At 44.5% G+C, this 14,062-nt stretch overlaps 1 protein-coding gene across 2 annotated transcripts in view; it reads right to left on the bottom strand.

Moving 5' to 3' along the window:
- The window catches only part of LOC109899736 (ubiquitin thioesterase ZRANB1), a 37,718-nt gene extending 25,089 nt beyond the window's left edge, over positions 1-12,629 (bottom strand). The window contains exons 1-3 of one of the 2 annotated variants that reach the window (XM_031835679.1): positions 12,051-12,629; positions 4,956-5,326; positions 3,038-4,053 (exon numbers count right to left, since the gene is read on the bottom strand). In XM_031835679.1, coding sequence (XP_031691539.1) covers positions 3,038-4,053; positions 4,956-5,041 — 1,102 coding nt within the window. In that variant the 5' untranslated portion in view covers positions 5,042-5,326; positions 12,051-12,629. The remainder of the gene's footprint in view (positions 1-3,037; positions 4,054-4,955; positions 5,327-12,050) is intronic. The other variant, XM_020495210.2, reaches the window with a different exon arrangement.
- Between the last annotated feature and the right edge of the window lie 1,433 nt (positions 12,630-14,062).

Raw genomic sequence — 14,062 nt, 5'->3', positions numbered from 1 at the left:
GTACATGGTCATGCAGTCATGGGTGAACAGGGAGTACAGGAGGGGGCTGAGCACGCACATTTCTGGGGCCCCTGTGTTGAGGATCAGCAAAGTGGAAGTGTTGTTTCCTACCTTCACCATCTGAGGGAGGCCCATCAGGAAGTCCAGGACCCAGTTGCACAGGGCGGAGGTTCAGATCCAGGGCCCCAAACTTAATGATGAGCTTGGAGGGTACTATGGTGTTGAATGCTGAGCTATAGTCAATGAACACCATTCTGACGTAGGTATTCCTCTTGTCCAGATGGGATAGGGCTGTGTGCAGTGCAATGGCGATTGCATTGTCTGTGAATCTATTGGGGCGGTAAGTAAATTGAAGTGGGTCTAGTATGTCAGTTAAGGTAGAGGTTTATATGATCTTTAACTAGCCTCACAAAGCACTTCATGATGACAGAAGTGAGTGCTATGGAGCAGTAGTCATTTAGCTCAGCTACCTTTGCTTTCTTGGGTACAGCAGACTGGGATAGGGAGAGATTGAATATGTCTGTAAACACCCCAGCCAACTGGTCTGCGCATGCTCTGAGGACGCGGCTAGGATGCCGTCTAGGCCAACACCATTGCAAGGGTTAACATGCTTAAAACATCGTACTCACATTCGGCCACAGAGAATGAGAGCGGGCCGTGTCGGTGGCACTGCGTTATCCTCAAAGAAGGCTAAGAAGGTGTTTAGCTTGTCTGGGAGCAAGACGTCGGTGTCCGCGGCGTGGCTGGTTTTCCCTTTGTAATCCGTGACTGTTTGTAGATCCTTCCACATACGTCTCGTGTCAGAGCCATTTGAATTGCGACTCCTTTGCCTCTATACTGACATTTTGCCTGTTTGCCTTACGGAGGGAATAACTACACTGTTTGTATTTGAACATATTCCCAGTGGTTAAATGCAGTGGGTTGCACTTTCAGCTTTGCGCGAATTCTGCCGTCTATCCATGGTTTCTAGTTTGGGTAGCTTTTTTTTTTTTTTTATAGTCACCATGGGAAAGACATCCCTTATAAGCGTCAATGTCATCCTCAAAGGCTACCCGGAACATATCCCAGTTTGCGTGATCAAAACAATCTTGAAGCATGGATTCCGATTGGTCAGACCAGTGTTGACTAGACCTTAGCACGGGTACTTCCTTTTGAGTTTCTGCCTATAGGAAGGGAGAAGCAAAATGGAGTTCTTATTTGCAAAAGGGAGGGAGGGCCTTGTAGGCATCTCGAAAAGACAAGTAGCAGTGATCTAGTGTTTTTCCTGAGCGAGTACTACAGTCAATGTGCTGATAGAACTTCAGTAGCCTTTTCCTCAAATTTGCTTTCTTAAAATCCCAGCTACAATAAATGCAGCCTCAGGATATGTGATTTCCAGTTTGCATAACGTCCAGTGTAGTTCTTTGAGGCCCTTGTGGTATCGGCTTGAGGGGGAATATACACGGCTGTGACTATAACCAAAATATAATTATCTTGGGAGGTAATACGATCAGCATTTGATTGTTGTGGTATTAGGTCGGGTGAACAAAAGGACTTGAGTTTCTGTATGTTTGCACAATCACACCATGAGTAGTTAATCATGAAGCATACACCCCTGCCTTTCTTCTTCACGGAAAGTTATTTATTCCTGTCTGCACGATGAACTGAGAACCCAGCTGGCTGTATGTGCAACCGATGTGAAATGGCTAGCTAGTTAGCGGTGGTGCGCGCTAATAGTGTTTCAATCGGTGACGTCACTCGCTCTGAGACCTGAAGTAGTTGTACCCCTTGCTCTGCAAGGGCCGCGGCTTTTGTGGAGCGATGGGTAACGATGCTTCGTGGGTGACTTATCTGTGTGTGGTTTGAGCCCAGGTAGGGGCGAGGTGACGGACTAAAGTTAAACTGTTGCATTGATGTCGTTGACCCGGATCACTGGTTGCTGCAGAAAAGGACGAGGTCAAAAGGGGGGTGAGTGTAACCAATGTGAAATGACTAGCTAGGGTCCCTGGTTCGAGCCCGGGTTGGGGCGAGGTGACGGACTAAAGTTATACTGTTACATATGGACGGGGATTCCTTGAAAACATTCCGTGAAACAGAGTATGTCTCTCTAGAAGGAGATCCTTGCCTTGAGCTCGTCTACTTTATTGTCCAGAGACGGAACATTGGCAAGTAATATACTCGGAAACGGTGGATGGTGTGCCCGCCTCCTGAGTCGGACTAGAAGTTCATTCTGAATACCTCTTCTCCGCCGGTGGAGACTTGGAGCAGTTCAATAATGTAATTCAGAATGTTGGTGAGTTACCGCCGCTCTGATATCCCAAAGTTATTTGTATGTAATATCACCAAAAAAAATTCTGGGCTAATAATGTAAGGGAGAACACACAAAAACAAATACTGCAAAGTTGCTTAGGAGCAAGAAGCAGAGCTGCCAGGTCTGTCGGCACCATCCTGGGTTAAAACAGCAGATTTAATCTTAATGTAATGACATTAATGACAAAAAAATGGCAGATTATCATCAATGATTTATCAACAGCTGTAACAAGTTGTCCAGTGTAGGAAATACTGGTTCCCTAGTTTACAGAAAGACAAAGTCTGTTCAGTCTAGCAAACAAGAATATCTGTCAGGTGAGGGTAAGGGTTGGAGGAACATAATGAACCAAAAGACTATGGTTGAGTTCCTGCCTGACATATTGCCATATCTTATGATGTGGTTAGCTGATATGGTACCTATCTGGCATTCATCTGCACTGTAGTCAGACAGGAACTCAACCTCTGGCTTGAGTCAACACAGCAGTTCCTAACTGTTCATCCATCCACCCACCCACTCAGCTTGCACAGGCTGCAGCCTCTCCTCTCAGAGCATGAGCAGGGAATCTGTTAACTCACTGCATAACATGTATAATGAAGAACTCCCATTTCACAACAGAAGTACATAAATACAGGGGAGATGTTTCTCAACCATAATGAGCATAACATTCTCCACAGCAGGCAATGCAGAGAAATAAACAGGGTTGGAGATAACATTGATTTCCTTGCATCCACTCACGCACTGACTCACCTGCACAAGCATTGAGAAACAACCAGTCAGTCCTCCTCATCCTGTTCTTCATCTGTTTAAGCCTCTTAAAGTCCACCTGCCGCTCCTCTATGCTCCCAATTCCGGCTCCCAATGCCAGCTCGTTCCTCTGAAAGTCCATTTTAGCCTCCACCTCCCGCTTGGAGGTGGGCGGGGACCTCCTCTGGCTGCCGCAGCACACCACTACTCCACTTCCGCCCCTTCCCACCACCCCCCTCCTGTTGTCACTGTCCTGCTCGTTGAGTATGGAGGGTGGTAGGTTCTCGGGCTTCAAGGCCAGTTCGATGGGTTTTGCCAAGCTCTTGTGCCTGGAGTGGTCACACACCACACATTTGCACGCTTTAGGCCAGTTTGCATAAGTGCAGGCGGCACAGGTCCAGTGCTGGGCGTGGGTGTTGAGGCGGTTGCGGTCGTTATACTCCTCGCAGGGGTCCGTAGGGGTGGATGGGGGTGTGGGTCGGCATCCTGAGCCTGAGGTCTGGGGTGACTCGGTGGAAATGCGTGGCTGCTGCGCCAGCCCCTGGTGGCGCTGCTCCTGCTGATGTCCCTGATGCCGCTGGCACAGACACTGAGTGCAGCGAATGGCACAGGGCCAGTTTAAGTAGGTGCACATGTGGCAGGACCATTTGCTGGAGGGGGCCTCGGGGGAATCTGTGATGCGGACACGGGGGCGGGCACTGGAGTCCGGGCAGATTAGGAGACTGGAGCCTCCCTGGGGTGGGTTGTTGCTGTGACTCAGACGTTCCCACTGGTGGCTGGAGTCCAGGCCAGGGGTGCTCCGAAAGGGCTCCTCGGTGATGATGGCACCCCCGCTGGGCCTCTGGGCGCGGCACATGGTGCACTTGATGGCAGAAGGCCAGTTCTCAAACGTGCAGTACTCACAGGCCCACTTGGCACCCAGCTCAGTCATAGTCACTCCACCGCTGGGTGATGGCTGCTGCTGGGAGGGACTCTGGTTGGCAGCTCCACTCAAGGAGATCACACAGGCAAGCAGGATGCTAGGTTAACAACAGAAACACAGGATAGGGTGAGGGGCCATACTGGTCTTTAAAATCATCAGACTGACTGCACTGTGACACATGGAGAAACACACAGAATAAAGATCACAGACAGATCTAATATACACATTTAGACTTTAAATGGATGTCGTGTTTGAAAGGAAAACAAAAACATCAGTTAGGCTAGTTAAGCCTAATCTATTATAGAGTAACAGATCTGATATTAGAGACCTCGCAACTGACACAAAAACTAAGAAAGCTACTTGTATTTCATCAACCATGCTCAAACAGCTACAACGACGAGCGCTCTTCACCGTGCTTCTACACCTGCATTGCTTGCTGTTTGGGGTTTTAGGCTGGGTTTCTGTACAGCACTTTGAGATATCAGCTGATGTACGAAGGGCTATATAAATAAATTTGATTTGATTTGATCTTGACCCGGCACAAATTCTCAGGCTTTGATTTAACGCACTGAGAGGCTCAGTGCAGATTAACCCACATAGCAAGAAGCCAAGAGCAGCAGGCTGCGACCCAATCTTCTGCCTCCATGCCTCTTAAAACTGATACTGTAAACACATCCGGAAATACAGAGCAAATGTGCCCTACAGAGCAGTGTTACCTGACAGATGAAACCAAACACTCAAACTCATGCCAATAATGAACCTTAAAAAGGTAGACTCAGCGAAATGATGTTGCCACGAGCAACACCGCAGATGTTGCAATGAGCGAGATTCAAGACTTCGCTATCAAATCAAATCAAATCAAATTTATTTATATAGCCCTTCGTACATCAGCTGATATCTCAAAGTGCTGTACAGAAACCCAGCCTAAAACCCCAAACAGCAAGCAATGCAGGTGGAGAAGCACAGTGGCTAGGAAAAACTCCCTAGAAAGGCCAATACCTAGGAAGAAACCTAGAGAGGAACCAGGCTATGTGGGGTGGCCAGTCCTCTTCTGGCTGTGCCGGGTGGAGATTATAACAGAACATGGTCAAGATGTTCAATGTTCATAAATGACCAGCATGGTCGAATAATAATAAGGCAGAACAGTTGAAACTAGAGCAGCAGCACAGTCAGGTGGAAGTTGAAACTGGAGCAGCAGCATGGCCAGGTAGACTGGGGACAGCAAGGAGTCATCATGTCAGGTAGTCCTGGGGCATGGTCCTAGGGCTCAGGTCAGTTGAAACTGGAACAGCAGCATGGCCAGGTGGACTGGGGACAGCAAGGAGTCATCATGTCAGGTAGTCCTGGGGCATGGTCCTAGGGCTCAGGTCCTCCGAGAGAGAGAAAGAAAGAGAGAAGGAGAGAATTAGAGAACGCACACTTAGATTCACACAGGACACCGAATAGGACAGGAGAAGTACTCCAGATATAACAAACTGACCCCAGCCCCCCGACACATAAACTACTGCAGCATAAATACTGGAGGCTGAGACAGGAGGGGTCAGGAGACACTGTGGCCCCATCCGAGGACACCCCCGGACAGGGCCAAACAGGAAGGATATAACCCCACCCACTTTGCCAAAGCACAGCCCCCACACCACTAGAGGGATATCTTCAACCACCAACTTACCATCCTGAGACAAGGCTGAGTATAGCCCACAAAGATCTCCGCCACGGCACAACCCAAGGGGGGGGGGGCGCCAACCCAGACAGGATGACCACAACAGTGAATCAACCCACTCAGGTGACGCACCCCCTCCAGGGACAGCATGAGAGAGCCCCAGCAAGCCAGTGACTCAGCCCCTGTAATAGGGTTAGAGGCAGAGAATCCCAGTGGAAAGAGGGGAACCGGCCAGGCAGAGACAGCAAGGGCGGTTCGTTGCTCCAGAGCCTTTCCGTTCACCTTCCCACTCCTGGGCCAGACTACACTCAATCATATGACCCACTGAAGAGATGAGTCTTCAGTAAAGACTTAAAGGTTGAGACCGAGTTTGCGTCTCTGACATGGGTAGGCAGACCGTTCCATAAAAATGGAGCTCTATAGGAGAAAGCCCTGCCTCCAGCTGTTTGCTTAGAAATTCTAGGGACAATTAGGAGGCCTGCGTCTTGTGACCGTAGCGTACGTATAGGTATGTACGGCAGGACCAAATCAGAGAGATAGGTAGGAGCAAGCCCATGTAATGCTTTGTAGGTTAGCAGTAAAACCTTGAAATCAGCCCTTGCTTTGACAGGAAGCCAGTGTAGAGAGGCTAGCACTGGAGTAATATGATCAAATTTTTTGGTTCTAGTCAGGATTCTAGCAGCCGTATTTAGCACTAACTGAAGTTTATTTAGTGCTTTATCCGGGTAGCCGGAAAATAGAGCATTGCAGTAGTCTAACCTAGAAGTGACAAAAGCATGGATTAATTTTTCTGCATCATTTTTGGACAGAAAGTTTCTGATTTTTGCAATGTTACGTAGATGGAAAAAAGCTGTCCTCGAAATGGTCTTGATATGTTCTTCAAAAGAGAGATCAGGGTCCAGAGTAACGCCGAGGTCCTTCACAGTTTTATTTGAGACGACTGTACAACCATTAAGATTAATTGTCAGATTCAACAGAAGATCTCTTTGTTTCTTGGGACCTAGAACAAGCATCTCTGTTTTGTCCGAGTTTAATAGTAGAAAGTTTGCAGCCATCCACTTCCTTATGTCTGAAACACATGCTTCTAGCGAGGGCAATTTTGGGGCTTCACCATGTTTCATTGAAATGTACAGCTGTGTGTCATCCGCATAGCAGTGAAAGTTTACATTATGTTTTCGAATAACATCCCCAAGAGGTAAAATATATAGTGAAAACAATAGTGGTCCTAAAACGGAACCTTGAGGAACACCGAAATTTACAGTTGATTTGTCAGAGGACAAACCATTCACAGAGACAAACTGATATCTTTCCGACAGATAAGATCTAAACCAGGCCAGAACATGTCCGTGTAGACCAATTTGGGTTTCCAATCTCTCCAAAAGAATGTGGTGATCGATGGTATCAAAAGCAGCACTAAGGTCTAGGAGCACGAGGACAGATGCAGAGCCTCGGTCCGATGCCATTAAAATGTCATTTACCACCTTCACAAGTGCCGTCTCAGTGCTATGATGGGGTCTAAAACCAGACTGAAGCATTTCGTATACATTGTTTGTCTTCAGGAAGGCAGTGAGTTGCTGCGCAACAGCCTTCTCTAAAATTTTTGAGAGGAATGGAAGATTCGATATAGGCCGATAGTTTTTTATATTTTCTGGGTCAAGGTTTGGCTTTTTCAAGAGAGGCTTTATTACTGCCACTTTTAGTGAGTTTGGTACACATCCAGTGGATAGAGAGCCGTTTATTATGTTCAACATAGGAGGGCCAAGCACAGGAAGCAGCTCTTTCAGTAGTTTAGTTGGAATAGGGTCCAGTATGCAGCTTGAAGGTTTAGAGGCCATGATTATTTTCATCATTGTGTCAAGAGATATAGTACTAAAACACTTGAGCGTCTCTCTTGATCCTAGGTCCTGGCAGAGTTGTGCAGACTCAGGACAACTGAGGTTTGGAGGAATACGCAGGTTTAAAGAGGAGTCCGTAATTTGCTTTCTAATAATCATAATCTTTTCCTCAAAGAAGTTCATGAATTTATCACTGCTAAAGTGAAAGTCATCCTCTCTTGGGGAATGCTGCTTTTTAGTTAGCTTTGCGACAGTATTAAAAAGGAATTTCGGATTGTTCTTATTTTCCTCAATTAAGTTAGAAAAATAGGATGATCGAGCAGCAGTAAGGGCTCTACGGTACTGCACGGTACCGTCCTTCCAAGCTAGTCGGAAGACTTCCAGTTTGGTGTGGCGCCATTTCCGTTCCAATTTTCTGGAAGCTTGCTTCAGAGCAGGGACAGTTTCTGCTCATTAGTGTAGGTTTGCTTCACGCTGGTATGGCATGGCAGGTACAGGACCAAAATAGCTGGGAAGTTTCGAGGCTCCAAAGTCTTTAAATCCGATGGAGCTCTCTTCTTAATTATTCATACTTTTTTGTTGGCATTTTTACCCCCTTTCCTCCCCAATTTCGTGATATCCAACTGGTAGTTATAGTCTTGTTACATCGCTGCTACTCCCATACAGACTCGGGAGAGGCGAAGGTCGAGAGCCATGTATCCTCCGAAACATGACCATGCCAAGCCACACTGCTTCTTGACACACTGCTCACTTAACCTGGTTGCCAGCCGTACCAATGTGTCTGAGGAAACACCGTACAACTGGCGACCGTGTCAGCATGCATGCGCCCGGCCCGCCACAGGAGTCTCTAGAGCGGAATGGGACAAGAACATACCGGCCATCCAAACCCTCCTCTAACCCGGACGATGCTGGGCCAATTGTGCCCCGCCTCATGGATCTCCGGGTAGCAGTCGGCTGCGTCACAGCCCGGGATCGAACCCGGATCTGTATTGACGCTTCTAGTACTGCGATGCAGTGCCTTAGACCGCTGTGCCACTCGGGAGGCCAGTTCTTCGTACTTTGTGTGGTGTGATTTTTTTTACTTTGCGTAGACTGAAATCACTGTGGAGAGCCCTCTGCGCTTCAACGCTGTTCATTTTTGCAGACATTGACCCACTATGCTGTTTACTTTATGCACCTACGTCATGTCGCTGAGTCTACCTTTAACAATGCAGTTGAGAAGTTGCCCCTAGCTCTGACCTAGGCCCATAAGATGGTTTTTATTTGGTTAAACTTATCTAAACGGTTCTCGATTGGGGTGGGATAGGTTGGTCCTAGATAAGTGCGAAACAGTCTACTCTGCACTCAGTGAAATTTTCACAGATCGTCTACACCCATTGTTTACTAAGCATGTGACAAATAAAGTGAATTTTTCTTATTCAATATGTTTTAAAAATTCCTTGACAAAAACCAACACCATGCAAAATTTATATTAGTGAAATGTTTGCGATTCAGACAGGCAGCTAGCTATTATTACAACAAAATGCTGTGAGATGCATTTCAGCACATATTTAAAAAGGCTGTAAAACCAGGTTGAGGAGTAACTTACATTTGAAAGTTGAAACCACCACAAGCATAGATACACACGGCTAAGCATGGCTTAATGCGACCACACCCCCAAGTGGGGTACAGCCATAGGGTACCCTGTTACTCCTACGATAAATTGCCTGCTTTACTCATAACCTGACAATGGCTGTTTTTTTTGTGTTTTTTTTTAAATCATTATGGATATGTTTGGTTGGTAATTTTTAACATACTTCTACTTCATCTTAAATGAACAATCTACATCATACCTAAAAACACTTTCATTCTAAATGTAAAAATGTTAGCATGAACAGAGATTGTCGCATGGAATGTATGTCACAATTATGGGGCCAAGCGACGTCTCCAGACTAACTAGCTGGCCCTGCTCCAAAAGCTGACACTTCTACATTTCCATAAATGTTTTCATCAGCATCATGTGTCATTTATTAATATACTTGGTTGTCATTACAATAATTAGTACAAGAAAAAGACCACAAAATTAAGTTGAATCAACTGTCCAAGGACCAGGTTAGATGAACCTCATGGTTTCAGGATATTACAGCACATTCGGAAAGTCTTCAGACTCTTTTCCCACATTTTGTTACATTACTGCCTTATTCTAAAATTAATTTAATAAAAATCCTCAATCTACACACAATATCCCATTAAGACAAATCAAAAACAGTTTAGAAAATGTAGCAAATGTTTTAGAAATACACAGAAATACCTTATTTACATAAGTATTCAGACCCTTTGCTATGAGCCTCAAATTGAGCTCAAGTGCACCCTGTTTCCATTGATCATCCCTGAGATGTTTCTACAACTTGGAGTCCACCTGTGGTAAATTCAATTGATTGGATATGATTTGGAAAGGAACACACCTGTCTATATAAGGTCCCACAGTTGACAGTGCATGTCAGAGCAAAAACCAAGCCATGAGGTGGAAGGAATTGTCCGTAGAGCTCAGAGATAGGATTGTGTCAATGCACAGATCTGGGGAAAGGTAACCACAAATGTCTGCAGCATTGAATGTCCCCTAGATACACAGTGGCCTCAATCATTCTTAAATGGAAGATGTTTGGAACCACCAAGACTTTTTCTAGAGCTGGCTACCTGGCCAAAATAAGCAATCGGGGGGGAAAAGGTCCTTGGTCAGGGAGGTGACAAAGAACCCGATGGTCACTGACAGAGCTCCAGATTTCCTCTGTGGAGATGGGAGAACCTTCCAGAAGGACAACCATCTCTGCAGCACTCCACCAATTAGGCCTTTATGGTAAAGTAGCCAGACGGAAGCCACTCTTCAGTAAAAGGCACATGACAGCCCACTTGAAGTTCACCAAAAGGCACCTAAAGGACTCTGAGACCATGAGAAACAAGATTCACTGGTCTGATGAAACCAAGATTGAACTCTTCGGCCTGAATGCCAAAGAGTCACGTCAGGAGGAGACCTGGCACCATCCCTACGGTGAATCATGGTGATGGCAGCATCATGCTGTGGGGATGTTTTTCAGCGGCAGGGACTAGGAGACTAGTGAGGATCGAGGGAAAGATGAATAGAGCAAAGTACAGAGAGCTCTGATGAAAACCTGCTCAGAGTGTGCAGGACCTCAGACTGTGGCGCCGGTTCACCTTCCAACAGGACAACAACCCTAATCCCACAGCTAAAACAACTCAGGAGTGGCTTCAGGACATGTCTCTGAATGTCCTTGAGTGGCCCAGCCAGAGCCTGGACTTGAACCCAATCAAACATCTCTGGATGTATTGCATACAGCTTGCTAGTTCTCTTGTAGTTAGGACTAGTGAGCTGTATAGTCCAAATAACAGCTATAATATTCTTCCGCATTTGGATATTTATGCAAAACTGGAGATTCCGCCATGTAACGTTAGGTGTAGGTATCAACATTGGCTAATTTGGGCCATTTGGTAGGGTTGTCTCCCTAGCTGGTCTCTGGCAAGTTTAAAGGCCATATAAGCAATCCAACAAGAATACACTTCTCTAAATACCTAGACCGTTCAAGGGCAGGTAGTAGTTACGCAACATATCTGACTAGTGAATTAGATAGAGATGAATTTCTCGCTAGCCAGCCAGCTAGCTATCCAGCTAAAACAACTAGGGGGTAAACAAACAGTGAAGTAAGTATAATGCGACAGTTGTATTATCTTTTCTGTCAGTGTTAGCAGGTCAGGTAAATTAGTGGCTGAATAAGTATCATACAAATTATTGTCATGACAGCCAAGTATATTAATAACAACACGTGATGCTGCTGAACACGTTTATGGAAATGTAAAAGTGTCAGTAGTTTGCTTAGGAGGCCACCAAAGCTCGACAAATTACATCAGAGCAACATGAGTACCCTATGCCTGTACCTACTCCGGGATGTGGTCACGTGAAGCCACGCCTCGCTGTCTATCTATATAGCCTGGATTGGTAGCTACCTGATTGGTTAAAAAAAAAAAAAAAAAAAAAAAAAGCATCTGTGCATTGTCTACTTATTTCAATTGAGCAATGTAACAAGTCAACTACTGTAATTAGCTAGTTTTGCTACTGCATATTGGGCTGGGCGTGTCGAATAAAAATCCACGATGATTATAGTTAGCTATTTACAAAGTAACAAATGGTAAAAACACAACTACAAGACTAACTATTGTAACTAGTTAATTTAGCATCTGTCTAATAATTTAGATTTGCGAGACGACTAAAGTTTTAATATGCAGGGCGAAATTCGTTTAAGGCAATATTTTTTAAACAGACAATGTTGTGCCCATTAGTCTCTTAATTTATGAAACTGTTTTTGACTAATCAAATTCTAACCAACGTTAGCACATATGAAAATAATATAGTGTAGCTAGCCAACTACAGTACAGTAAAGTACCCAGCTAACGTTATCTATTCAGTGCAGCTATGATGATCGCAGTAAAGGTAACGTTATGGCTTTCGTTCTAAACAATATCTCATACAAGGGGTGACAACTGTATCTAGCTAACATTTAACAGTGGCGTCTGCTGGTTTTAACCAAAGATGTAACTGTGTTTTACCTTTTCCTGTGTTTACACTCCTTCAACGCGCAACCACAACAAACCGCTCTTGAGCTTCAGTCCAACATTAACGTTATATCGCTCGCGCTTTCCCAACGAAACCCAATCTGTATGTCCCGAAGTCAAGCTTTCATTTGGTCAAAAGACGCATATTTAAGTTTCCGTTTGTACGTAGCTCCGAGACCTGTGCAATAGAACAACACCCCCGATGCAGTCTCTCCAGGGCTTTAAATCATTTTAATCCCAAATTTCAACCACCGTTCTGTCGGTCTTTAATGGCGGCGTGGGGGGACACTGGAAAAAAAAAATACACTCCAGAGAGAAGCAGAAGGATTTAGCACCTGGATTCACCGGGCAAACTGATTGGATCGTTTTTTTTGTATTCCTCCTGTTTGCTATGCAATACGTCGTTCGATGCCAATAGTTAACACGCTTTATCAAATATTATACCTGTGGCATTATTTTAGCCGTCTCTGAAGTCAAAATAATATGAAACAGTCATTAATTTCTGTAGTCTTGGCTCCAATTATGTACCACGGAATATTACATTACACCCCATTCCCGGAGCCACCGTCATGTAATTTGTTTACGTCTGTATCTCAGCTGTATATCTTTAAGGGACATTAGGATGACGTCATATTTTGGATTTAAAAAATATATATACTGCAGCAGTCTGCAGTAAAGGGCAGGTTATTAAAAAAGTAATCGATGGAAGTTCTAGACCACCATCAATCATCATGACTATTTTACCAACGACAGACTGTGACCCTGCTTTAAACCTATTTCAAGCATTGACATAAACAATGGCAAATTAGCAGAGCAATAAATACATCTTTCAAATTCTGCATGGTTCATGCGACTGTTTATTTCAATGATTTATTTACATGAACGTCCCACCCACTTCCCAAATTACATCCCAGAAGACCACTCTGCTTTTATACATTTTTTACCTTTATTTAACTAGGCAAGTCCTTTAAGAACATTAACAAATTCTTATTTTCAATGACGGCCTAGATTTTTACCTTGTCAACTCGGGGATTCCAACAGTGGGCCTTGTTCAGGGGAAGAACGACAGATTTTGACCTTGTCAACTCGGGGATTCCAACAGTGGGCCTTGTTCAGGGGAAGAATGACAGATTTAGACCTTGTCAACTCGGGGATTCGATCTCAAATTCTGCATGGTTCATGCGATTGTTTATTTCAATGATTTATTTACATGAACGTCCCACCCACTTCCCAAATTACATCCCAGAAGACCACTCTGCTTTTATACATTTTTTACCTTTATTTAACTAGGCAAGTCCTTTAAGAACATTAACAAATTCTTATTTTCAATGACGGCCTAGATTTTTACCTTGTCAACTCGGGGATTCCAACAGTGGGCCTTGTTCAGGGGAAGAACGACAGATTTTGACCTTGTCAACTCGGGGATTCGATCTGGTAACCTTTCGGTTACTAGTCCACTAGGCTACCTGCCGCTCTCGAACGCCGGCTAACGGTTCTCTGGAACTGTCCAGAGCGATAGGAACGCATGGAATATTTAAATTATCTGGAATTCTGGGATTTTTTCATTTATAGCAATGCCATATGTATAACATTTTATATTTGCTCATATGATTTCCTTAAAAGAGTGCACATTAACGAATTTGTATGTGAGAGATGTGAATTGTTAAAAGTGTAATGCGGCTTTTTTTGTTTTGTTATCTCAATATTAAATCATTTCTGGGTAACAATGTAGTACCTTACTGTGATTGTTTTCAATTCAAATGTTTAAAAAAATAAATGAATAGCTTCTTCGGAAATAGTCATTTCTCAGGCAAGAATTTGCTAGGACTGTCTGGGAGTGGGGAGGGGGAAACAGAAAATTAACTCATTGGTGGAAAGATTTGGATCTCTCTCTTATTGGTCTATTAATTCATTTACTGCATGGTGATGTCCCAATGGGGACATTTCACAATTTCATCATATTATCCTAACCTAATAGTGTGAAAATATATATAAAACACAGGTAA

Source organism: Oncorhynchus kisutch, linkage group LG11, assembly GCF_002021735.2.
Source record: "Oncorhynchus kisutch isolate 150728-3 linkage group LG11, Okis_V2, whole genome shotgun sequence".
NCBI classification, from domain to species: Eukaryota; Metazoa; Chordata; class Actinopteri; order Salmoniformes; family Salmonidae; genus Oncorhynchus; species Oncorhynchus kisutch.
This window is presented reverse-complemented; position numbering and strand designations above follow the sequence as displayed.